The sequence below is a fragment of the Cricetulus griseus genome, chromosome 7 (assembly GCF_003668045.3).
Source record: "Cricetulus griseus strain 17A/GY chromosome 7, alternate assembly CriGri-PICRH-1.0, whole genome shotgun sequence".
Taxonomy (NCBI): Eukaryota; Metazoa; Chordata; class Mammalia; order Rodentia; family Cricetidae; genus Cricetulus; species Cricetulus griseus.
In genome coordinates this window covers 80,910,541-80,937,187 of record NC_048600.1, presented here as the reverse complement: position 1 = coordinate 80,937,187, position 26,647 = coordinate 80,910,541, and the positions used below count along the sequence as shown (strand labels likewise).

Below are 26,647 nucleotides of genomic sequence, written 5' to 3'. Positions count from 1 at the left end.
CAAGTTGTTAAATTGATTATAGCTTTATTTTATACACTGTGTAATCTGATACATGGAAAAAAAACTAGGTCAGTATAATTAATATCCTCATTTCCATTTGGTCTACCACTGAAAACCCAGGCAAATCATTTTGCTATTAAAAAATTAAAAAAGCAGGAACTGAGCCAACAGTTATGTCAAACAGTAAGTTTTCTCCTTCAGTAGTCAAAGCAATACCCGTTGAGGGAATGAATTTCTTTTCAAGGAAGAATGAACTCTATTCTCAAGTATAAAGATAAACTTGAATGCCTATCTTGACAATCAGCAAATAAGCACAAAGTTGAAAAGGCAAGCGCACTATGGAAATGACACTCCACTGTAGAATCCGGCCCCACAATTTGCCTGAACAAGGTCCCAGGCACTGTTGGGGTAGCAATGCTGCCTCCTTCTTATAGAAGGGCATTCGTGTGCCTCTCTCTGATGGCTCTGAGAGGCCTGTTCTCCACTGGCTGTCCTTACCCTGGCCTTTGGACTCATGGGCTATGTGGCAGACTGGGTTGGCTGAGCCCAAGGTCAACATCTCATGTGGAATGATGATCTCAGGGTATGGAGGCCATGCTGTACGTTAAAGTATATAGAGGCTCCTCTGGGAGACAAAGCCTTCTCCTTCCTCTTCAACAAGACAGTTCTGTGTCTGGTGACACCACTCTGGCTACCTCTTCTTCATGTGTGACCTCATGTGTGCAGCAATTGAACCAGCTATTTCTGCTGCCTTCTTGTTTTGGCCAAAGTAATCCAGAAACCCTCCATCTGGTCCAATCAAGTACATTATTATTGTATGATCAACCTGTAAAGAAGAGGGGGGGAGGCATGTGTGAAAACGATCACCAATCTTATGTTGTTGAAGAGAAATACACCACAGGTCAGAGATGTTAACATCAGTGCTTAAATAACCACTATAGCATCCGCTCAGGGAAGCACTGTCTACCAAATGGCCCAGCACTCACAGCCGGGGACCGTCTGAAACCTCCAAGGGCCACTGCTGTGGATTAGCTTAGGATTCTTTGGGTACAGATCTTTATATACTCAGCCATACATTCTCTGAGAGAAGAATTCACCTTCTACTAGCCTTCATAAATAACCTATGCTGTGGAACAGCGATGCTGTTTTGAAACACCTTCCACTTCTGATTGGGCGTATCTCATTTGGTCACCTTTTCATTCACACAAGCTGTCACATGGGGAGTCAGATCAGTGATCAGAACTACTCTGAGTAGTTCCAAATCCAGTGAGTGCCTGGGTGTCCACCCTCTTGTTTAAGGAAGAACTGGCTCTCATCTCTGCTTGTCATGCTTTATGAGAAAACCAACCACTAGTGAAACATACAATTTACAAATCCTAATAGTGATTTAGTCCAGGTATCAGTGATTCAAACAAAAACAGGTAGATGTTTTTCTCTCCTGGGAAATCTGCACTTGCTATTCTGAGCTTCGTATCTGAAGCACACTGCTTGGAAACCCCACAGGCCACAAATGCTGCTCTCTGGGAGGCTCTTCAACCCACCATCCATTTTCCTGACTATGCTCTTAAAATGTCTCAGTTCCAATTTAAGTTCAGACTGGTCATCACTCTTTTTGGATATTCATTTCCACAATATTTTAAGAGTAGATTTGGCATCCTAAGCCCTCGGAATTTGTTGCAAGCTTGTTCGACAAGGCAGGAAGAAAAGATAGGAATACCATCACATACACCAACTGGAAACTCCCCAGAATATACCCCGACCCACATTATCTAGCCATGAGGCTATTACCTTTTTATACACACACATTCATAAGGAGATAGCAAATGGAAAGAGCCACTCCCTGCCATCAGGAAAGAATGCCACCAAGAGCTCAGACAGCTGGTGACTTCATGTGGAGAATTTACTGTAGGAGCCAGGCAGGGTCTGGAATGTCTCCTCCCATTTGACAGAGGACTCAAGTTTTAAAACTCTGGCTTTCGCCTCAAGCCTTTCTCTGCATCTTATACACATCTTTTCTCCAATATTTCCTTTTTTAGAGAATTAATTTTTGACAATTTCATGTACACATATCATACCCACACCTCTTTCATTTTCTCTATTCACTTTCTTTCTTAAAGAACAGAACTGCAGTATGTTGGACTGATTTTTGAGGGTTCTTAATATAAATTACCAACTAGTATGTGGTAAAACAAATTCTTCTGCCCTTGCTAAACTTATCAATAGTCACTTTTCAATTACTGTTGGGGCAAATCAACATTTGTTCTAATAGAGAATTTGTGAAAGTCTAGTAGTTTGTAGTAGAGAAAACAAAACCAGCAACTACACACCCTTTATTTCTTGATGTGTGTGGTGCATTTATACATACATGTGGGGTGAATATGCACACCCACACCCACACCGAGGCCAGAGGACGATGTTGGGTTGCCTCCTTGTCACCCTCAGCCTGACAAGATCTCTCACTAAACCTGGAGCAGAACGGGAGCATCAAGCCCCAACAAACTTACTGTTACCACCCACAATAGTGCTGGAGTTTCAGGAGTGCATGACCATGCCTGGCTTTTTACGTGGTTGCTGGGGATGAACTCGGGTCCCTGTGCTTGTGCAACAGGCACTGTTACCCAGTGAGTAACCCAGTACCCACTCCTCACTTGCCATTTCAACCAATCCTCTATAAAGTACAAGCAGGCTGGAGAGGGGAAGTTATAGATGCTACTAAGTGCCTATCTAGCACCTGTCCAATTTCAGAGTCCTCATCCTTTTATCACTATGTTGCCACTATTACCAATTCAACTGAAGAGGTAGCAACTCATATCTTTTTTAATATACATTTTTTACTGCCTAAAAAAGTAGTGCACGCACACTACTCTTCCATTCTGGACTCCCAATGTCCTTTGGTTCTTCTAGCAGAGAACCTCTGTCACTAGTTACTACTATATTCTCAGAGAAATTCTCTTCCTTTACTATGTCTGTACCTAGCACCACCAACCACTGTCACACAACTGACACTTGGTGACAGTCTCTTGTCAGGTAACACAGAAACCACTGTTCTACATAGGATAAAGTAACTCTTTAAAAATGGTTGCCTGGGTTTCAGTCCTTAGTCTTTATCAACATGCTACAAGATTCAGCTGTGAGCTAATCTCCAAGTAGCACTCATATTGGTAAAAGCAGTTTTACATACTTCCACACTACCCTCTGAAGAGGGCCTACCAGATTCATTCCTATCAACAATGCATGAAAACACCTGTTGTTCAAAGTTCACTCCAACAACTCATTTCCTAGCTTTCCAATTCTAACAACAGATTTTCAAACTTTCCAATCACAGCTAAACTACCAGGTTTTTAAAAAGTGTACCACTAAATAACCTTCATTTCTTTTGTTATGAATTTGTCTTAGCTTAAATTTAAAAAGACATCTGTATTCTTCTTGAACTATTTTCTAACTAACATTTATATATAGTAATGTGGTATGATGTGTATGATAAATACGTATATAGTAATGTGCAAATTTAGCTTTGTGGTGAATTCTGTTTGGTATGCTCAGTTTATATACAGTATCTAAAGATTCTTTTGTCACCATTGTCTGAGATTATGAAAATATCATCCCATTACACCTTAAGGCTAATCTTTAAGCATTGCCCCTTACTGGTCCTTAAATCCTAACATATTTCCATCCACAGCCTCAAGACGAGTCGCACTAATGAAAAATTCTAGGAACCTTGGAAGTGTCTCCCCCTGTTGGTTGATTTAGCAAATGCACAGCAATGAAGTCTGAGAGCTCAGACCAGCAGACCAGCAGACCAGTAAGCTACAAAACTCTTGTCTAGGTACTTTAATCTTTAAGACAAAAATAACTATATTTCAGATTATCTGACTCACAATTGCAAATTTTAGGCCTAACATGTGGTTGGTTTATAATGAACGTTATAACTGACTCCAGGAAGTGCACTGTTGGAGATCCACAAAAAACAAGAAATGGTAATTCTTACTATGCAAAGGGCAACCGAAAATTGTGAAGGGGTAGTAGACAGCATCATGGGACCACATAGGCTAGCTGCTTAGCTCCATTCCTGCAGTTAAGAGCAGCTTTGGTTTCAGGAAAATACTTGTCATTTGAATGTAATGTTTCACTTGCTTTTAATTTTGAGACAGGGTCTCACTTATGTGGTCCTAGTTGGCCTGAAACTCATGAAGTGTGACACCTGGCCTGTCTGAACTCAAATGTTACAAATAAAACCAGCCACTTTGTTTATTTGTAATTTTTTCTTTTAACTTCAGAACAGGCCTATAATAGAATTTAACAAGACTTGTTTATGCCTAGAAGATTAGCCTCTCTCAGGCAAACCCCAAACCAGCCATTGTAACTGTATTAAAGGGGAGAACCAATCAGAAATGGACTCAGTTGCTCAAGACTTCCCACACAATGCTGATTAACAAGGATACAGCTCTTTAAAGAAAGAACCACAAAGGTAAACTGGGCAGATGTCCCATCTCTTATTATTGAACCCCAAGTTGAACGGGACTGTTACAGCCACTAAAACTTATAGTCTGTTATTTGAAGACTATTTTTTCTCTTGCTTTTCAATACAATAAATGAATCCCAAAGGCTTAGAGCATTTTTCTTCCACTTCATCAAGGACACAGGGAGAACTAACATGATGCTGATAACTAAAACTGAAGCAGCATGAATTCCATGTGGTGCTCCTCTGAATCCAACATGGTGCCTGAGTATTGTTTTTGTAATTGTATGCAACTAGGGAAGTCAGACAAACTATGGGATGAATATAAATTAAGCAATAAACACTCACCTCTCAAAAATATATGTGCCTACTAGATTTTCAAATTATCCAAAATTCTCAAGGAATTTACAATAGCCTCAATTTTCTTTTTAAAGAGATACTTGTTTTATGTATTTGAGTGCTTGTCTACATGTATGTATGTGTACAATGTGTGTGCCTAGTGCCACAGAGTCCAGAAGAGGACATTGGATCCTCTGGAACTGGATTTACAGTCAACCGTGTGTCACAATGTGGGTACTGGTAACTGAAACAAGGTTCTCTGAAAGAGCAGCAAGTGCTCTTAATCACTGAGCCTCTTTAGCCCTTCAGGTTTTCCTTTACCTCTGAAGCCAGTCAGGTATATCACGTGTGTGAGAACCTGGGATCCAAGGCCAGGCTAGCAGTTGAAAACTGAGCATTGACTTACTATGTAGTCCTCATCTTCATCCTTAGGGCCAGGGCTATAATAGACTCTGTATGCTCTGGCCACTCCATCAATCTCTTCTTTTGTGCCAGTCAAACCAACGAGTTTGGGAGAAAATTCTAAATATAAAAATGAAAAAGACAGTGAAAATGAAAGACAAGAAACTTAAAATAAGACCAAAATATCAGAAAAACATACATAAAACCACTATAAAGCAGCTATGGTGACACTTTGTTCCTTAGTCTCCAAACATTGCTGCATGATTTAAAGGAACATAAACTCAGAGAAAAAAAAGAAAATTCTCCCTATGGCAAAGGTGGGTCTTTCTGTGACCATAACATAATAAAGATCTGAAAGAATATACTCAAGTTATTTAAATGATGCTTTAAATTAATTTAGTTAAAAACATATGCAGTTGAGGAAAGTACTTAATTCAGGTTTTTCACTGCATTATATGGAAAGAAAACTAGTTTAAGAAGCTGGTAAGATGGATCACTGGGTGTGAGAGGCTTGTGTGGTGGCCTGAAAGAAAATGGCCCCCAAAGGGAGTGGTGCTATTACGAATCGTGGCCTTGATGGAGTAGGTATGGTCTAGTTGGAGGAAGTGTGTCACTGTGGAAGTAGGCTTTGAGGTCTCATACATGCTCAAGATACCGCCCAGTGTCTCAGACCACCTTCTGTGGCGCCTGTGAGTTAAGGAATCTCAGCTCTTGCTCCAGTACCATGTCTATCTGCAGGTCACAATGTGGTACTAATGGTGATAACTAAACCTTTGAAAATAAAAGCCACCCAATTTAATGTTTTCCTTTATAAGAGCTGTGTGGTCACGATGTCTCTTCACAGTAATAGAAACCGTAAGACAGCTGGGGAGGGGATTCAGTCTGAAGCAGGATGTCTTCATCAGACCCACTTCCCTCAAGGCTCAGAACCCACAAGGAAAAGGGAGTGGAAAGACTTTAAGAGACAGAAGGAAACAGTGTCTTCCGAAGACAACAGGCCTGAGGCAGGTATGAACTCAGAGACTGTGACAGCATGCACATGTTCAAACTGGACAAAATCTGAACACTGAGAAGGGAAAGTGGACACAAGTCCTACCCCTGTCAAGAAGCTATCTGCAACTGATAATAGTTGGGAAAAGGAAAATCAGTTTCCTCCAGTGAAGTGTTAATGGCAATATCGACCACACTCCAGGGCAGGCCCCAAGCTCAGGAGTTGTGGCGGCCAACACAAAATGGACTCTATGTTCTTTTTGTGAACTTCTGTTTTATTGTTTGAGCTTTTTTTTTTTTTTTTGTCTTCTTGGTTTTTTGTCTGTTTCCATTTTTGTTCTCTTTTTAAAAATTATTTTTTGTTTTTGAGGTGGGAGGAAAAACATGAGGTTGGATGGTAGGGAAGACCTGGGAGGAGCTGGGTGGGAGACATGGGAAGTATTGCATGAAAAATACTTCCTTTGTTGTTTTGTTGAGAATTTTGAGACAGGGTCTCTCTATGTAGCCCTCACTGTCCTCGAACTCTGTGCAGAAAAGGCTGGCCTCTGACTCATAGTTCCCCAGTGCTGAGATTAAAAGTGTGCACTACCATAAATTAACAACAACAACAAAAAGATTGTTCAGGGGGTACTTAGAGCGAATAATAAAATTTATACAAAAGCAAAACTCATGGTTATGGGCAACTCAGTCATAGAATATATGTGCTGTTACTTTTTTAGAGTTTACATAATCTTGTAAGTTTCTTAAAACAGTAGAATTAAGCAGGGAATGGTGGCATACACTTTTAATCCCAGCGCTCCAAAGGCAGAGGCTGGTGGAGCTCTGGGAGTTTAAGGTAACAGTCTACGGTGATTTCCAGGGCAGCCAAAGGCACAGTTAAGTTACTCCAAACAAACAAACTCTCCCCAAACAACAACATAAAGGCTAACTTCAAAGTTGTTAACACTCTAAAATTCATCTTGAATCTTCCATTGTACAAACTCCCTATGTATGTTTCTCCATTTTAACAAAAAGGACAGTGAGATACAGAGTTAGAAGCAATGCACTCTCATTCCCCACTTAACTTAGGTATACACGAAACTCAAGTTCCAGCCCTTCCTGTGACAAAAGCAAACAGCACAGCACCAAAAACGGGCAAAGCTGCTTCTCATGTGTCAACTAAATACAGCTGTAACTGAGCTTCATTGTTTTATTTGCCTGCAAAGGGTTGATATACCACCTGTCTATTTTGGTTTACTACTGCAAACTGTTAAGTATGTATAAATTATCAGTAAAACACACCTTTCACATAAGTCGAGATGGCTTCTTTTGTGTCCCTTTCTGGGTCAATGGTGATGAAAAGTGGAGTTAAATTTGGCAGGGACGGAATACTGTCTGAAAGAAAGCTCCAATTAGTCAACAGTCACCATTAGGGAAAAGACAAACCCAGCAACACTCCGAGAAGGTGGTGTTATAGTGAAAAGTCAGGGCAACACAGAGGACAGATCAGACTATCTGGAATGGAGAAGTTTCTGTCTGTGGTGGAGCTAGACAGAAGTTCTATCAAACACATCTACTGATACATAAATACTGGTACCCCAGATCACTTCTCATGGCCATCTTATTTCCTAATGTGATCCAATCCCTGTAGTTTTTAATTACCAGATCTCAAGGACAAGGTAAGCTATTGATAGACTGAATACACTGAAAAAATTTAAAGAGGTACACTTCCTTCTAACTGCTTTTAATTGACACTAATAAAATACCACTTATTAATCAAGATTTCTGAATCTACCCATCAATGTCACTGGGGAAACACAATGAGAACACTGTGGTAAAAAAGATAGAGGCATGAAGACATTTTTAAGTGATCTGATACGTGGCACCCAAACAAGCCTCCTTTGGTAGAGAGTAGGGTCCTGGAATCAAAGCATACAGATGAACATGGAAACTTTATGTTCTTATAGATCAAATAATTACAACACCCTGTCTAACACACTATGGGAATGTGGCAAACAGTACTGTTAAATAGTGTATTAACAACTGCTTTCTTACCTATTTCATCCACAACTTGAATCATTTTTTCTAGTTCTTCTGGACAGATATCAGGGCAATGAGTGAAGCCAAAATAAATCAATACCCATTGGCCCAGGTAGTCCTTGTCAGTTTTGGACTCTCCATCATGAGTTGTGAGGGAAAATGGTCCTCCTAGTAAAGGCTTTCCAATGCTTCGATGTCTTTGTTTCTCCAGCTCTTAAAGCACCAAACAAAACAAGTCACTGTAACCAGAGTCACTGAAATATCTGACATAGTTAGCATAATACAAGTAACAGTATGTAGATGGGGTGGGAGGTATAAAATACAAAATATCAGCTTTCAAGACACTAACAAAAATACTTTCAAAAAGATAAGCATAAAATAAGAAAATGAAATGCTGTAACACATGACAAGCACCATAATGAAGTGGTAAAATGTGTTCTCCTAGAACAATTGGGTCCTAAGCTGTTCAGTGTGGGGGTGAGGGAGCCTAGAGGCTGGGTGTGCTAGAGGCAGCTTCATGGGAAAGGCAGTGGTGATGGGACCTTAGTTTCATATAGAAGATTAATTAAATAAACAAAGCAAACAAATAGGGATAAGAATGTTATTCATGGAAAAAAGCCAGAACTAGGAACCAGAGAAAACTGGAACATCTGTGAGTTTATGGTTTCGATATACAGAGATTCTCCTAAAAGGAAGGAGTTGAGAGTGATTTTTGTTGTAGAGAAATGCTGAAATAAGCTGAAACAAAGTGCAAGGAGAGCCAGTGGCAGAAGGAAAAACCCAAAGACTCCTAAAAACAGGATCCTGTGTGAACAACACGCTCTGTTCTGGTTTCATTTCTGATGCTGTGATAAAATATTCCGTCAAAAAGAAACTTAGGGCCAGGTGGTGGTGGTGCCCACTTTTCATCCCAGCCCTTGGGAGGCAGAGGCAGGTGGATCTCTGTGAGTTCGAGGCCAGCCTGGTCTATAAAGTGAATTACAGGACAGCCAGAGCCACCCCATCTCAAATACAAAAGAAAAACAGAAAAGAAACTCAGATGAGAAAGGGTTTATTTTATCTAACAATTTCCTGGAAATAGTCCATGTGTAGGGAAGTCTTAGTGAGAGGGGCTTGCAGCAACTAGTTATATCACACCCACATTCTAGAGGAGTGAGAAACTGCATGGATGGCATTTAGCTAGCTTTCGATGTTCTTATAAAGTACAGGGCCCCAAACCAGGAAATGGGGCTGCCTGCCACTTTCAGGCTGGGTTTCCTCAAGTCATTTAAGGCAATCAAGAGAATCCTCAGGTTGTGTATGTGTGTGTCTATAGGCCAACCAGATCTAGCTGATTCCTCAATGAGACTCTTCCCAAGTGATTCTAGGTTGTATCAAGTTGACAATTAACAAACAAACAAACAAAACAACTAACCATAAGCTCCCCTAAGTTACTTTGGATATTAAAAGGAAAAAAAAGACAGATCACAACCCACTGAAAATATAGCAAATTAGTCTATACTGACAAAAATGAATGAATAAATTCAGAGTGATGAGAACAGCACACACAGACACATTGTAAAACATGTAATTTATACAAAAGAAGGGTGACATTGTCTTACATGATCCAACACCATTAATAATAGGACAAAAAGAAATCATAATGCACTTGAATAAATGCAATGAATGGTGCAGTATCACTTCTATGACAACCCTGTCAAAGGCTGCAAGGCCTGAACTGAATCATGAGGAAAGAATAGACCAGTACAGACTGACGGACAATTTACAAAACTGGCCTGTGATTTTCAAAGTTGTCAAGGTCATGAAAGTCAGGTAAAGCCTAGGAAACTTACAATCTGCAGAGACAACCAGGAACAAGGAACAGTTCTGAACTGGATGCTTTTTTTCACAAAAGCAATACAGTAACAAAACTCGACTGAACCTGAGATTGTCTTAGACCGAACAATGGTACCATAAGTGTTAAATTTTCTAAATTTTAGGTACTGATTATGTAGAAAGAATGACACAATATATGAGGCGAGGCATGATGTCAGCAAGTAACCAAATAATTCTGGAACACTTCGGTTTGTTTCATAGTAAATTTCAAACTAAAATGAATTTATTATTGTAGGTGAAATTTCAGACTAAAGCCCAAAGCAGCTTACATTTAAGCTGCTTTGTCACTACCTTCCTAGCTTTCTTGTCTACGTCTGCAACCCCAACTGGTTTGCAGTATCTACTCACACTGCTCTCCATGCCTGACCTCTGGGAAGTCTTCTCAGATTCCAAGGTCAAGTCTTCCTCAGGCCCCCAGAGACCCCTGCACTTCCCTCTGGCCTGGAAGAACCTCATCTAGTGAAATCCTGGTTTTCTGAGTCTGTCTCCTTGTTAACTGTACCCCAACAGTTGGACACCTTAGTCATCTTTGTACTCATTCTCTGGACTTCCAACTGCCCACATTCAACTTATGTACAGTTGTCTTTTAAAACTATTAAGCAGTGTTATTTTGGAGTCCATCCCTGAAAAGTTAAAGACACTGATGGAAAATGTGCAAAATCCAATTAAATGTTGCAACCCAGTTAATTATATCAATTTTAATTTCTTAGTTGTGTCCTGACTGTATAAGATGTCAAAACTGGGAGAGGGGTTGGATGAAAGGTATATGGAGGCTTTTATTTGTCATCTTCGAAACTCTTCTAAATTAGTAAAACCACATTATCTTCAATAAAAAAATTAAAAAATAGGTCAGGCCAACAGCTCAGTAGATAAAAATGTACGGCTCAATCCCAGGAACCCACCATAGAAGAAAAAAATACACTAGAACCAACTCCCAAAAGTTATCTTCTGGCTTTCGCCATAGCATGCATGCACTTGCACTCGCAAAAACACAGTGAAAAATAAACAAAAGCTTAAAAACAAAAAGATGGTCCAAAAGATAATGACTTACTTTCTATCTTTTCTTTCTTGAAGTACTTCATTCCAGCCAATAAAGATCCTCCAATGGCAAAAGTCAAAGCTAAAGACTTCCAAGAAACGGGCTACTGGGGCAGAGATTTCAACAATAAAACAAGTAAGATGAAAACATTTAACCTTGCTGCATTTATGACCTATATTTTCACGGCAAAAATATACACACAAACCATTGTTACATACATTGAGTGCCTCGGGTTACTTTGGGATAAATCCTGAAAGTTTCTGTGCATACAGTTATAACTACTGCAAAAGCACTTGTTTCCAGGGAAAAGTTACCAAAGTTAATTTAAAAAACAATTAAGGGTTGAAGATGGAGCTAAAGTAATTGGTACAATGCTTGCTTGACATGTGCCAAACCCCTGGGTTCCATGCCAAGCACTGCATAAAACCGGGTGTGGTAATACACACCTGTAATCTTAGCACTTTGGAAGAGGAAGAAGGCAGGAGGATAGAGCTCAAAGTCATTCTTGGCTGCATATCATGTTCTAGGCCAAACTGAGACATAAGAGACCTGGTCTCATCAAACATCACAAAGCCTGCAATTGATTACTGGCTTATGCTGATACTGTACTCTTTAAAATGTTTGCTTAAGATATTCCCTACTCCCCAAATCCACAGTTCTTACTAACACAAGCAAGGAAGAGGCTCTGAATTAGAGACAGAATTAAAATGAGAGGAAGATAAAAAGGAACAGGGGAGAAAGGGAGGAAAGAAGGGGTGGAGATTAAAGCAACATATGTCCGCATTTTTGTTTCAATTTCAACTTATACACTGAACCACTGAAGCGAAATTCGGTGAGATTATAAAAGTGCTCTGACTTTTGAGTCACGCTAAAGTTGAGATCCTTAAGATCCGGAACTAGGGGCTGCAGAGTGGGCTCAGAGGTTAAGAGCACTGCCTGCTCTTCCAGAGGTCCTGAGTCCAGTTCCCAGCAACCACATGGTGGCTCACAACCACCTGTAATGAGATCTGGTGCCCTCTTCTGGCTTTCATGGATACATGCAGACAGAACACTGTATACATGATAAATAAATAAATCTTTAAAAAAAATGCAGAACTATTTTTTTTTGTTTCTGGAACAAAACCCTGGGTTGAAACCGCGCGGATTGGGGAGTAGGTCCTCAAGTTCTATCGAGGCAGGGACTATGAGCTGACCAGGAAACAGTTCTGTAAAGGCTAGAACTACCGGGTGACCAAGAAGCAAGGAAGTGACTCCATGGTCCTTTTAGGGCACGCCAGGGAGTACCCGAGGTTGTGACCAAGCGGGATGCGGAGATACCGGGCTGCGGAGAGCGCCGAGCCCCGAAGGTCCCTTGTGGACACTCACCCCGGGCTTCGGGCGGCGCGACCCGGCTTGGCCGCCCTTGGGTCCCGGCCCCTTGGCCTCCGGCGGTGGCGGCCCGACGCTGAAGGCCCGGATCCCTAGACAGCAGCGCGCCTCTCCCGGCCGCGGACTCCCCGCCGGACCCCAAAGCCCATGGCCGTGAGGGAACAGACGCCAGAGCTGGCGACACTGCGGCCGCATCACCGCACAGGTTGATCGCACCAACGCCGCCATGAGTTTAGGAGACCGCGCCTACTTTGGGGCCGCCCTTCCATTTCCGCTTCCGCCGGGCGAGACGCTCTTTCCTCTCGACTCGGTGGTGATGCGGTTTATCCACGGGTTGTCAAGGAGTCCAGGGCTATGCGGCTGCAAGCGGTAGGTGGTTCTCCTGGATGGAGACGGGTGGTGCGGGCTGTAGGCGGCGGGCCCTGGGCCGGGGTGCCGCGGCTGGAGCAAACAAATATGATCGGCCATCTCAAGGCAAGACGATGGGACTAGGTGGTCCCAGGTCTCCTAGCGGGGTTCTCTCCTTCGAGATGCAGGAGACTGGGGATCCTCTCCTCCTCCCCAATCTACAAAACCGGCCCGGTAGAGCTGCGGAGGTCTCGGACCCCAGAGTAGCAAGTCGTCCCATGACGTTTGAAATAACCCATGGCTTAAGAGAAATTACTATAAGACTTTGAGTGCCCATGATGATAAGGATTTAAGACCCCCACGCTTCCAACTACGGTACAAGCTGCCTGAGAGCAAGGCACTGCAAAAGTGTGTGCTGCGCCATATCCATCCTTCGTTTAGTCTGCAGTGGCTCGTTTCTTTAAAAGGTCTCACATCCACCCACCCCTCATTTTAAAGTTGTGGAAGGTTTCCTCATCTGGGACAGCTTAGTTAATTGGCTGCAGCCACATACCTATTTTTCGATCCTTGAGAAATTTTAATTCGTATTCCGTTCATTTGCTTATTATTATTTGCTTTGCAAGTACTGGGCAAATAGCCCTAGTTTGTTTCCTGCTCTTGTTTATGTCTTAGTGTCCGCAACCTTTGCCCCTCCCTCCCTCCCCGCCTTGTTTCTGTGGTGGTGTGTCTGTAAACCAACACCCACGATGCTTTAAAGTACCACCCTCCCACCCGGCCGCCCAAGGGGATCCTAGCATTGCTTCAGTGATTGTAGCATTGGAGCATGGTGCTATTTGTCTTGGCGTTTGGACCATCTGACCTTATTGTGCTGCTCTCTAACCCATTAATTACTGTTATAGTTTAGTGGTATTTGTTTCTTCTCAGGTTGATCTGGAAGCTTATGAAATTTATGCTCAAAGCTACTAGAAATCTGTTTTTTGTTTGTTTTTTGTTTTTTTTTTTTTTTGTTTTTCAAGACAGGGTTTCTCTGTGGCTTTGGAGGCTGTCCTGGAACTAGCTCTTGTAGACCAGGCTGGTCTCGAACTCACAGAGATCCGCCTGCCTCTGCCTCCAGAGTGCTGGGATTAAAGGCGTGCGCCACCACCGCCCAGCCTGTTTTTTTTTTTTTTTTTTTTTTTATATACAGAATTGTTGAAGTTTATGAAGGGATTTAAATACAAATTTTAAGAACAGGGGTTAATAGAAAGATGCTTGGGAGGAGAGTACGCACCCAAAAGCATGGATGTGGGGAGTCTCAGAAGAGTCACACTTAAGTGTCTTTACAACAGATACATATATGTATGTATGTATGTATGTATGTATGTATGTATGTATATATACATATATATAATTTGAATGGCTTCTGAAGTTATATCTCAGAAAATTGTCAAACAACTTTTCCTTTTATTTTCATTTTTCTGGGAAATGAGATGATAGGCTGGCTCCTGGGGTGCACTAGATAGGGCTACACCAAGGGCCTTGGGACATGTTATAGTGCAAATAAAGTTTATAGTCTTATTTGTAAAATTTCCAGAAACCTGTAGCTTTATGTCTGGGAAAGCAGCGGGGTGATATGTGCTTAGGCCTTAAGTGTAGCTCATTACTGTTTAACGTTCTTATTTGAAATCTCTATATAAAGGGAAACCTGTTTCTTTGTCAGCAACCTTTGCACCAAACATTATTAATAGTGGGGAAATCTTGGCTCTCAGATGGCAAGAGACTCCAACCAGATTCCTTTTCATGTCTCCTACCTCAGTTTCCCTCTGAGACTTTGACCCCTTAATTTTAAGCTTTGTTGGTGGTTGTAGATATGTTTCCTATAACTTATTTGCTGAACAGGGGTAATATATACCCTTGCCTGTCCAGCCATCAGCTGTCACAAACTGTCTCATCAATACAGGATATGAGGGAATCTGAGCATGGAGATCGCAAGAGCATCATTCCATATGAATGTACATGAGAGGATGCCGTTACTCGCCACATCAAACCACATAAGCAATAAAGCAAACAGTAGATTGTTACGCATGGTTCAAAGATTAGCACCAACGTCACCAGGCCTTTTAATCATGTGCTACCTGAGACCTGTGCTGTTAATGAATCACTAAAGCTTACCACAGAACCCTGTAGTGATTTAATTGTGGTGTGTAAATCTTGGAGGGTTGAGGATGCATATCCCAGTTGTTAGGTATATATACCCAGCACTTTAATGGTCGCACAGGTTCTCCTTGTGCTATCAGGACCATAAGTGCAACTGTCCTCAACTTTTGGAAGAAGTATAGACCTGATTATATACTGGTGAAAATACAAAGAACAACTCTAAGAAGAATTGTTTGTTAAATTTTAAATAAAATTTCAAATTGTTCGTGTACACATGATTGCAGGTGCCGAGGAGGCCAGAAGTGATAGATCCCCTGGAGTTGGAGCTACAGGTGGTTGTGAGCCACCTGGCATGGGTACTGGGAACTGAACTCAGATCCTCTGTAAGAACAGTCTTCACTCTTAATCTTTGAGCCATTGCTCCAGCCTATGAATTCATTTTTTAAGATTTATTTTACGTGGGTGTACCTATATGGTGTGTGGTGCCCTCAAATATCAAAAGAGGACTTTGGATCCCTTCGAGGTAAAGTTACAGCTAGTTGTGAGCCATCCGTATGGGTGCTGGGATCTGAACTGCTGAGCCATCTCTCCAGCCCCCAAGGAAGATTTCAGTGATTAAGTAGATTTTTTTGTTGTTGTTGTTGTTGTTTTGGTTTTTCGAGACAGGGTTTCCCTGTGGCTTTGGAGGCTGTCCTGGAACTAGCTCTTGTAGACCAGGCTGGTCTCGAACTCACAGAGATCCGCATGCCTCTGCCTCCGGAGTGCTGGGATTAAAGGCGTGCACCACCAACGCCCGGCGATTAAGTAGATATTTTTAAAAGGCAATAATGGAAGGTTGTATTCATTGAGTATGTATTAGACTAACACCACCTAAAAGAAAAACAGTGAAGCAAACAAAGACACAAAGTAAGTAAGGTTCCAGTTACTGATAGATCTTTAAAATGAGGCTTAGCTTTGTTTTTAAGAGGGTAAGGATTTTTCTCTCCTCTAAAAAAATGCTTTCAGGTCTTCTCATGGTTTGCAGGTAGAAGAGATCTTATCCTGAGGTGCTCTTGAAGCAACACTACATTAGGGACTGTCCCTTTGCCGCTGCCAGGAAAGATGGCAGCCCCAGTGGGGCAGGAGCAGGAAGCATGGCTTCTGCTACTGCCTGTAGCAGTCTCAGGCACTCTCTTCAGAGTCCTCTGCTTCTGCAGAGCTTCTGAATGAGTCAGTATTTGGAGTTTCTTACGAGATGTTATAGATCTAAGCATGAGAGTTAATAGGAAAGAGGTACTTAGGAGGAGAGCCACAAGAGCATGGATGTGGGCTTCTCAAGAAAGTAGCTAGTAGGGTTCTTAAATTTCTGCTCGGCATGTTGGATCACTGTCAGTCAAAATCATTTTTTTTTCCTCTTGAGGATGACTCAATGAAAGCTTTGCTCCCTTTCTATATCCACATGTTTTTGCCTAGGGCAAAGTCTCAGCTCTGGACTCAACTATGTGATCATACTCACACACAAATTAAAGGTTGGGTTTGATGTTGTATTCAACCCATCCATTAAATTCTGTTAGCCAGGATTTTACTACTGGCTCTACTCTCCATTGTATTCGTTTACCAAAGTGTCTTTATCTATTGGATATGAATCTGTATTTGTAACCAACTGTTGAATGAATACCTGCTAATACCTCTAAGCCAGACTCCATAGAGCCCTGGCAAAGGTAGCATGTTGTGTGTGTAAATCTGCAACTTATATTATTAACAGAAACCACCAAGGTATCAGATGGATTTGCTTACAGTTTAGGAACTTCTCTTGAGAGAGATAGGATATACATAATACCATTTGATGCTTATTTTATCATTAGTTGACAAGGCCACTTAAATTGTGTGCTAGTTTGAGTGGGATGAGCTAAACTGGAAGTTTTCTGAATTTCCTGGCACTGTAACATGTCTGCTTTATCGTAGATCTAGACTTTTGTGCCTAATGGTGAGCATGCCCTGCCTCCCACTTCCTCTTACTGGCACTAACATTGTGGAATACTCTTCTCTGAGTCTGCTTGGGGTATTTTGTGGAGACGGGTATTGCAAAAAAAGTTCCTGTCAATTGGTTGCTTATTCTCCATTTCCTGACTAGAGAAGGATTTGAGTTTCTGGTCTCTGTCCACAAAGGCCAGTCTCTCAAGCCCTCTTACATCTATTTCCTTGAACCATAAAGAATAGCCCAGAACTAGCAAAGAGTAATTTCTCTGGGTGCTTAGCTCTCTTTGCCCACCCTTAGTCACTGTGATACTAACCGTCTGTCCCTGAATGTGGTCTGGTCCTTCCCTCTAGATTTTCTTTCCCTTAACAGGTCACAGTGATATGTTGCAGAGACCCTCATGGGGATAAAAGATGGGTTCTTAGGCCTTCACTCATTACTAGTAATTACTCATTACTCAGTAAGAGTAGTTTTGATCTTGTTAATGGTGTGTGGACCATGCCCCCCCTTTACCTCCCTTATCCCCTTCTTCCCATTCTGTCATAAATTAAAAAATACCAGCGAGTATGGAGCGATATTATGAAGTCTCTAGAGATGAACTGGCCAGGCATGATCTGTATGTTATACAAGAAAAAGATGTCTGAAGACATATGAAATTTTTGCAAATGCCATCATCACCATCACTGGTAAATGTAGTTTCTGTTGGTTTCAGGGTAAAACCAGGAGACAGAAATTAGTAGAAGGGAATTGACTTATACAAGGGGTGAGAGGGTGGGCAGTTAGTTGTTGAGCCTTCTGAGAGATACAAGTAGTTACACTGAGATAATATGTAATTATCCCCTGTGCTGGGCAAAGACTTTTTTCTTTGAAAGTCAGAGCTAACCCAAGACTTTCTGGGAATTGTCACCTGTATTTTCTCTTTAGAGGCTCTGTTTTTCTGCCAGTCAGCTCAGGTTAGTTGAGGAGAATGGAGAGGCTGCTGTTAGAAATGCCCTTTGAGCCAGGCATTTAATCCCAGCACTCGGGAGGCAGAGGCAGGTGGATCTCTGTGAGTTCGAGGCCAGCCTGGTCTCCAGAGCGAGTGCCAGGATAGGCTCCAAAGCTACACAGAGAAACCCTGTCTCGAAAAACCAAAAAAAAAAAAAAAAAAAAAAAAAAAAAAAAATGCCCTTTGAACTCAAAGTAGCAGGTGAGAGGATGTGGGTCTGTAGAAGGTGAGCAGAAGTAATCTCTTGCTCTGCTTACATTACACATCAAGGCAGATCAAAAGGGAAGATGAGCTCTCGGCTAAGTATTTTCTGAAAAGAACCCTAAGTTGCAGGCCCACTATATCACGAGTAGGAGGACTTGCCAGACCCAGCACCTCTCAAGCAGCCTATTATAATGCTTGTTCTGTCTGTTGACTGGTCCCCCATCCTCATCCTTTTTTCCTTTCAGGTAAATCTTTTGCCTGGCCACCCCTACACACACACATTTAACTTGTCTTATTGTTGTGATCAAGGATCCCTTGTGTCCAGTATCACCAGTCTGATTTTATGTTTTCTGCTTATTCAAGATGATTTAGTTAATAACACTGTATATTGCCCCCTTTCATTGACCTTAATTTTTGTAATGAGCTTAGATATATTTTGCCCAAAGCTGTCCTTTAAATCATGATCCTCCTGCCTCGGCCTCCAGAATACAGGGATTACAGGTGTGCACCCTGGCACCCCGCCCTTGACTTTAGTTTTAAAAGCCATACCAATGTGGTTTTGATTTATACCCAGAACAGACTGGAAGTGTGTGCCCCCTGTGTGGTTCTTCCCACTTTTCTTTGGAAAGTTGTCAAACCTTAACCTAGTCCCTTGTTTCCCCATACTGCAAGTGTAAAGTGGAAATAGCATTTGATAGAATTGGCTGTTAACTCACAGAAAGTAATTTGGTTTGCCTTTTGGCTTAAGAAGAACCTGTTGAATAACAGTGGGACAGTGAATGACTAAGGTAGTTCTAGCAGGGACCAGTGGGTCCAGGTATTCAGCATTTCCAGGACTCTTTCTTTCATTATTTAGATTTACTCCCTTCCATATTAGATCTTGTTTCTGTTAATTTCCCCCTGAAACTCAAGTTGTGTTATAGTATAGATGAAAAAGTTACAGGCCACCACACATGTAAGGCCAAATTAGAGTCCTTTACTTTTGGCCTTGACTAAGCGTGGGTTAGTGCCTCAAGGGGATTCTTGGTACATAAGTTCTGGAGTATAGCATTTTTAAAGTCAAAAGACCACACTGACCACAAGTACATCAGTCTTAGATAAGGGTCAAGGTAACTTTGCAACATCTGTGTTAGCAAAACTTAAAAGTTGTTAAAGTCACAGCATGACAATTAGTTTTGACTTACACCATTATCAGTTATTTAGGTTTAGTTTATACAGACATTAATTATTTTGGTCATTAAGTCTGGACCATGGTTAGGGTCATAGAAAACCCCAAATGTGTTGCCAAGATAGATGTGTCTGTTGTGGGGGTTTTGGTTGAAGAGTCAATACATCTGGACCATGGTCAGGGTCATGGAAACCCCCAAATGTGTTGCCAAGATAGATGTGTCTGTTATGGGGGTTTGGGTTGAAGAGTCAATACATCTGGACCATGGTCAGAGTGTCTGTTGTGGGCGGTAGGGCTGAAGAATGTCTAAACAGATACAAAATGGAGTCAGGACAAGACAGCCTTGCCTTAGTCATTTCAGCTTAGTGAAAGTGGCTGCAACAGCTGTGCTCAAGCTCCTGACAGATGTTTCTAAGCTGAAGTTTATCGACCCAGCTTGGGGTGTGCACTTACCCCTATGTGGTCAGCCCAAATTGATAGGTCACAAAATATCTCAGAAGGGAAACTGACCTGAAAGGAAATAGGGATATAGTTACATAAACAACAGGAAATAACTGTTAAGTGAGCAAAAATAACATTTGCTTTCTGGAAAGAAGATAAGATCATTGGGTGTAGGTAAAGTTTTTCATCTGGACCACCATCTGCTTCCCAAATAACCACTCAGAGATTTATTAATTATAAATGCTCGGCCAATAGCTCAGACTTATTACTAACTTACAACTTAAATTAACCCATTTCTATTAGTCTGTGTGCTGCCCCAAGGCTCGTGGCTTTTACTTCTCCTGTGTGTCCTGCTTCCTTTCTGTCTGGCTGACAACTCCTCTGACTCCACCTTTCTTCTTCCCAGCATTCTCTCTGCCCTAAAATCGTGCTTAGCCATCAACCAATCAGCTTTTTATTAACAATGAGAGCAATATGTATTTACAAAGATTGTTATACTGCAATTGGAACTAAGCCTTCTCTAAGAAATCCACAGAACTTACTGTCATCTAGAAGTTTAGGAGTTTAAATATCAAACAAACGGGTTTATCTGGCACAGCCAAAGGGCATTCTGGGGTCAGTCTTGTCTTGAGCTATGGGGATGATGCTCATGGGACAGACTTGCTGCTGCATGGCCTTTGCCTTAATCCTATTTAGCTGTACTTGGAATTGCAAATATCTGAAACTAATTAGATCAGAGATGTTTCAGCCTTAGTTAGATGAAATTCGTGTTTCTTGTAATTTCAGTTTAGTTTTCTGCCTTTCCAATAAGAATGTCTTTTAGCTTACAAGGCTTAGGAAATTGCTGCCCCATCACATATATTTAGACTTAATATCTAGTAGGATTTTCAAGTAGCAACTGGAAGAAGAGAACAAATTTAAAAACACTAATTAAAAACACTCTTTAAATAAAGAAGAAAGAAAATATTTGTGTGAACATACATATGTGGTTACCACAGTGCACATCCACAGTGCACATCCAAAGTCACAGAACAACTTGGGGACTAGAGTTCACTCTTTCCACCATGTGGGTCTTGGGAATTGAACTCAGCTCCTTAGACTTGGCAGTTAGCAAGTACCTTTACCCAGTGAGCCATCCAGTGACAATAGTTTCAGAGTGAGGAGAGCCCCTCACTCTCATGTCTAGCTGTGGTCTGACACCTGTACTGAGTATGGAGCTGGAGCCTCTGTCAGGAGTACACTTAAACTGGGATTAAGTAGGAACTCTGGAGCTAGACAGAGCAGGTGGTTGGCAACCAGGAGTCAGAAGGATTTTAGAAAGTCGGAGGAGTTTTTAGAAGGTCTTAATCAGTTCAGATAGCACTATAGTGGCTTATTTCTCATAATAAGAATAGTTGATAATTTAGCAACTTGGCCTTTTACGTTTGTCATAATCCTTAGTACTCTGGGTTATTTTAGAGTTTCAAATTCTGTTTATAAATAACCTAATGAGATTCTTTTCCCAAGTTTAAATGGAGATTATGTGTGGAATGAAAAGATTTGTTTTCTGTTTCTGGTTCAGGGATGGGGATTGATTCTAAGATTAGGAAAACTGGTTCAAATTAGAATTCAGCTGTTGAAGCAGGGCCTGATGCTCATGGAAAGGACAGTGCTTACATTGATGTCATAGTGTTTGTATAGCAGCATGAGCCAGAGAGTGAAATGGAAGTTGGACAAGGCTTTAAACTCAAAAGCCCACCCTCAGTGGCCTACTTATTTCAACAAGGCTGCACCTCCCCGTAATGCCTCCAACTGGGGGTGGGACACCAAATTCCTGAGCCTTTGTGGCCATTCCTCATTAGACCACTCCCTTCCCTTTTCATACCACTGTCTTACCTTACTACTTCAGATACAGAAAAGGGAGAGACATCCCGCAGTCTGCTCATCAACAAAGAGAAAAGACTGGGCCTGCTTGAATATTGCAGGGTGGAGGTCTGCTATGGAAAGTAGAGGGGATGAGTGTGACTGTGATGGTACATGCAGCAGGTGTATATCATCATATTTCAAATGGGTGGAAAGTGAGACATGATTGCAGATTTGAATTTGGCTGTTGTAGTTGGAATTCCTGATGTTCAATATGATTGTGCCCTTTTGTAAATTGTTAGTCTTCTGAGTGACAGAGGTTATCATCTTTTTTACAGATGAGAATTGCAGCATTTTAGAGCTAAGACATTGACTTCTAGAGCCCACACCCTTGTCCATCTGTCTTGCTGTCTAGTCAATTAACCTATTTTGTCATTTTCTTCTATTTTAACATGGATATCTTTTCCCTCCCGTTAGCTTTTTTGAAGCCTGCTTGGAGGTTATGGCTGAAAAGTTGGACCCCAATTCCCTGGCTGATGGTTCAGAGCCACTTTTTTCCTTTGGAATTATAGCAGATATTCAATATGCTGATTTAGAAGATGGATTCAACTATCAAAGAAGCAGGCGGAGGTACTACCGACACAGTCTTGTTCACTTACAGGGTGCCATTGAAGACTGGAATAAAGAGAACAGCCTGCCCTGCTGTGTCCTACAGCTCGGAGACATCATCGATGGCTACAATGCACAGTACAAAGTATCAGAAAAGTCTCTAGAACTTGTCATGAACACATTCCAAATGCTTAAAGTCCCCGTTCACCACACATGGGGAAACCATGAGTTCTATAACTTCAGTAGAGACTTCTTAGTCAACTCTAAACTTAACAGCAAGTTTCTAGAAGACCGAATTGTACAGCATCCTGAGACCACGCCATCAGAGAACTATTATGCTTATCACTTTGTACCCTTTCCTAAATTCCGGTTTGTTTTACTTGATGCTTATGACCTGAGTGTCTTGGGCATAGATCAGTCTTCTCCAAAATATGAGCAGTGTATGAAGATGCTGAGGGAGCACAACCCAAATGTGGAGTTAAATAGTCCCCAAGGTGAATTATTGCTTTGAGCTGAGAATCTAATACATTGTCTTTAAATTCTTCAGCTACCTTTTATTCAGCAGGAAGATGGATGATTAAGGTAAAAGTTTATTGTCGCTGTTGTTCAGGGTCAGGATTCTTGCAAGCTTGATGTCACAAGAATTGGTTATAAGTAATTCAAACTTCAGACATTTAACAGATATTTGAATGCCCATCCTGGAATAAGGTGTGTGTGTGTGTGTGTGTGTGTGTGTGTGTGTGTGTGTGTGTGTGTGTCTAGAGAGGAGAGAGAGAGAGAACCATACCACCAGGTAGGTAGGGCAGTTAATAAATATATTTGTTAGCTTTCCATCACTGATTAATACCTAAAATAATCAACTTCAAGGAGGAAAGAAAGCTCTGTCTTGGCTTATAGTTTATGGGGTTTTAGTTCATAGTCCCTTGGCCTGGTTGCATTTGGGCCTGTGGTGAAACAGCATGTTGTAACAGGGAATAAAGAATAGAGCAAACCACTCACTCATGGCCAGAAAGCAAAGTGGGAAAAGAGAGCCTGAGCTTGTAGTCTCCCTTGTGACTTGACTCCCTCACTAGTTCCTGCTTCTAAAAGATGCTACCAACTCCTAGTAGCAGCACAGTTCGTGACCAAGTCTTCAATACGTGAGCCTTATTGAACATTTCAGATCCAAAATATACCAGTAAATGAAACAAAAGCAAGATTATCTTCTCATGATAACCATGCTGGGAACATAGAGTAAGTTACAGCAAAGAGCTAGAGATGCAGTTTTAGATTAGGTGAGCAGACAGAGGTGCTCCCTGGACTCAAGTGTTTAAGCTGTTGTCAAGGATTTACACTTCGAAAGAGAAAGAGTGGGGTAGGAAGCTGGCAGGCACGGGGAGACACAAATGCAAGGGCACTAAGTTGTGTAAGACTGGCATTATTAGGCAGCACAGGATCCATACGGGGGTGAAGGTACAGTACTGTGTTGTAGGGCCTGAAGGACATAGTAAGGGGGTTGCACCTTCAGGGTAGTGGAAAGCCAGTGAAATAAGCAGAGGAGACCAACACTAGAATTCACATCACTGTATTTATATATTGCTCTACATTCCTAAGATGGTGATTAGATATCCCTAAAGAACATGCTATGTTAGCAAAACTTGAATGTCCAAATGAGGGAAAATAATATGCCGTGGGTCTAATTTGCTGAATTCATTCAGGACTTTCTGAGCCCCAGTATGTCCAGTTTAATGGAGGATTCAGCCAAGAACAGCTGAACTGGTTGAATGAAGTTCTTACATTCTCTGACCTGAACCAGGAAAAGGTGGTGATTGTGAGTAAGTATGTAAATTGTTTCCTTGGTTACACTGCATTTTAGAAATTGGGAAATTATTCATGAAAAATAGTAATATTTCTATTTCGATACCATCTTTCTGTAAAACAGATACTTTACTTTTTTAGGTTTTAAAATAATTTTATTTAGTGTATGAATGTTTGCTGAATATGTCTTTGTGGACTGGGTGTTGCTGAATGTGTCTTTGTGGACTGGGTGTTTGCAGTACCCAAAAAACACCAGAAGAGGGTATCAGGTCCCTTCTCCTGGAATTATAGACAATTGTGACATGTGGATGCTGGGGATTAAATCCAGGTCCTCTGGGAGAGCAGCCACTCAGTACTCTTAACTGCTGAGCATCTCTCCAGTCCTACTTAATAGTTTTCACTGAAATATAATGTAGGTCTTAACATTTAAGAATGAGTCAGGAAAGAATTGTGAAATAACAAAACCATTTTGCCATCTATTAGTGTCTCTGAGTTTCCCCTAGGTTTCAAAGTAGACTTTTCTCAACTGGGATCAAATTATGTACTAGTTTTAACTGAGAAATTCTTTTCAGGCCCCACCAAGTCTTAGCCTTAGGAGCCCTGGCTGGCAGCGATATTGCTACTACTGGGTCACTGTTGTCCAGCTGAAGCAAAGCTAGTATGAGATGTGACAGCAAGCTCTTGCAGTTCTCTGTCAATCCCACAGTTCCAGAGGCATTAGTTTCCTGCTGTTTTCACTTAAGACACACCTCTGTCAGAGATAGTAGGCAATTTGGAATCACATGTAATGTCTGGATGCCATCTGTCTCTTGGTTCCATGAACATTGTGAGTGTTGACAAGCAAAACCTGTGAACTAGAATTTTCTCAGCTTGTAACACATGAAATCATTAATGAAACTCGTTTGAAAATGATAGGCTCTTCAGGTGGCTGGTAATATAAAATTGTGTTTCTATCTGTAAAGTGCATTGAATAGGAGCGTGTCTGCTGCCATTTGACCCTCCTTTTAGCCTCTCAGCCTTATTATAACAGCTCATGTCTGTCAGAGGAAGGAAGAAGGGGAGGACACACACCCAAGTGCTTGGGCACACCAAATTTCCTCCCGCTTTAGGAGTCTTTTCCCCACTCCCTCTCACTTGCTTATAAACAGGTAGGTATTAAATGGGACTTGCCTGGATGTAAGGCTACAGATGACCAGGAGCAGAGCAGAGCTAAGTGATTGGAAGGAAACCAGGATTGGTGAGCTCTGCTGTTCCCTTCAGAGTACAACTCTGGCCTGGTGCCTGGTCTCAGACGGACTGGAAGTCCTTCGTCTGTTCCTGCATATTTTCTCTCGGCCTGAGGTCAATGTTCCAGGCTTTAATCAGTTTTTTTTGCAGCTGCAAATTGGATCTGGCAGCCTTGATCTCCAGAGGTTCTTTAGAGTCTCTTGAACTGTTGCTGTTCAGTGACATTTTTATATAACACAACCCCTGGGCAGCTCCTGAGCTGTTTTTTAGAGACGTCGTTCTTTATATGTAACATTCCTATTTGAGGAAATCAGGGAGATTGGATTAAAGTGCAGAATCTGGCTGACTCCTGGCTGCCTTTACAGATGCCAGGTACCGGATGTCCTGGGGATTCTGTAGACCTCAGACATCATTTTCCTATACAAATGTGGCTTCCACCTTATATCTGAACCAGCTACCCATCTGTTTGTTCTGTGTGCCAGAGATGAGGCTTTAGATTGCCCGCTTGGTAGCTCAGTCTGGCTTTGAACTCATGATCCTCCTTCTGATGCTTCCCAAGTGCTGAATTATAGAGCACATTGCCACCTTGGTCTTGGTGTGGATGAAGAAGCATTGTATTTAGGTGTGGTTTTGCTGAGTACTAGCTTTCGGTCTTTTTAATGAAAAACGATTTAATTGACCCCTAATTTTTCTTTAACAGGCCATCTTCCCATTTACCCAGAAGCCTCTGACAGTGTGTGCCTGGCTTGGAACTACAAGGATGCGCTGTCAGTCATATGGTCTCATAATTGTGTGGTGTGTTTCCTTGCCGGTCACACACATGACGGTGGCTACTCTGAGGATCATTTTGGTGTGCACCATGTCAACCTTGAAGGAGTTATTGAAACAGCTCCTGATAGCCAGGCGTTTGGCACAGTTCATGTCTACCCTGACAAAATGCTACTGAAAGGGAGAGGCAGGGTTCCAGACAGAATTATGAATTACAAGAGGGAAGAAGTTTTGTGTTTTTAAGTCTCATTGTCTTGTCTGTTGTAGAATGACATTATTTTGTGTCTTACTCTATTGCAAACAAAGTTAAATTCTCACTGGGTGTGGTGGCACACCACACCTTTAATTCCAGCATTTAAGAGGCAGAGGCAGGCAAATCTCTCAGTTCAAGGCCAGCCTGGTCTACAGAGTAAGTTCCAGGACAGCCAGAGCTAGCTATTACACAGAGAAGCTCTGTCTAAAAAAAAAAGGAAAAAAAGTTAAATTTTCAGTCCCATTGTTAAGTATTTTGTTTGTACAAAGTGCATTTGTGAGCCGGGCGTTGGTGGCGCACGCCTTTAATCCCAGCACTCGGGAGGCAGAGGCAGGCGGATCTCTGTGAGTTCGAGGCCAGCCTGGTCTCCAGAGTGAGTGCCAGGATAGGCTCCAAAGCTACACAGAGAAACCCTGTC

The 26,647-nt window shown here is 41.7% G+C and overlaps 2 protein-coding genes across 3 annotated transcripts; one reads left to right on the top strand and one right to left on the bottom strand.

Moving 5' to 3' along the window:
- On the bottom strand, positions 1-12,751 carry LOC100770124 (protein SCO1 homolog, mitochondrial). The gene is made up of 6 exons (XM_027427124.2): positions 12,489-12,751; positions 11,136-11,226; positions 8,225-8,422; positions 7,472-7,564; positions 5,205-5,320; positions 1-826 (listed from the first exon to the last, which is right to left on the bottom strand). Exons 1-6 carry the CDS (start codon positions 12,717-12,719, stop codon positions 692-694), a joined length of 864 nt encoding a protein of 287 aa, XP_027282925.1. The 5' UTR covers positions 12,720-12,751; the 3' UTR covers positions 1-691.
- On the top strand, positions 12,689-26,628 carry Adprm (ADP-ribose/CDP-alcohol diphosphatase, manganese dependent). 2 transcript variants are annotated; one of them, XM_027427122.2, is made up of 4 exons: positions 12,689-12,860; positions 22,053-22,678; positions 23,882-23,998; positions 25,909-26,625. In XM_027427122.2, the coding sequence occupies exons 1-4, from the start codon at positions 12,718-12,720 to the stop codon at positions 26,217-26,219; spliced, it is 1,197 nt and encodes a 398-aa protein (XP_027282923.1). In that variant the 5' UTR covers positions 12,689-12,717; the 3' UTR covers positions 26,220-26,625. The 2 variants fall into 2 exon arrangements, with proteins under 2 accessions (XP_027282923.1, XP_027282924.1); XM_027427123.2 differs by lacking the exon at positions 23,882-23,998 and having other exon boundaries at positions 25,909-26,628.
- The last annotated feature ends 19 nt before the right edge of the window (positions 26,629-26,647 follow it).

What these genes read in the sequence shown, in the direction of transcription:
- Adprm (XM_027427122.2), top strand. Translation starts at nt 12,718, where the DNA reads ATGAGTTTAGGAGACCGCGCCTACTTTGGGGCCGCCCTTCCATTTCCG. An exon ending in GGAGTTAAATAGTCCCCAAG is followed by an intron (nt 22,679 to 23,881) that starts GTGAATTATTGC and finishes GAATTCATTCAG; the next exon opens with GACTTTCTGAGCCCCAGTAT. An exon ending in GGAAAAGGTGGTGATTGTGA is followed by an intron (nt 23,999 to 25,908) that starts GTAAGTATGTAA and finishes TTTCTTTAACAG; the next exon opens with GCCATCTTCCCATTTACCCA.
- LOC100770124 (XM_027427124.2), bottom strand. Translation starts at nt 12,719, where the DNA reads ATGGCGGCGTTGGTGCGATCAACCTGTGCGGTGATGCGGCCGCAGTGT. An exon ending in CAAGAAAGAAAAGATAGAAA is followed by an intron (nt 8,423 to 11,135) that starts GTAAGTCATTAT and finishes TGGTGCTTTAAG; the next exon opens with AGCTGGAGAAACAAAGACAT. An exon ending in TCAAGTTGTGGATGAAATAG is followed by an intron (nt 7,565 to 8,224) that starts GTAAGAAAGCAG and finishes GCTTTCTTTCAG; the next exon opens with ACAGTATTCCGTCCCTGCCA.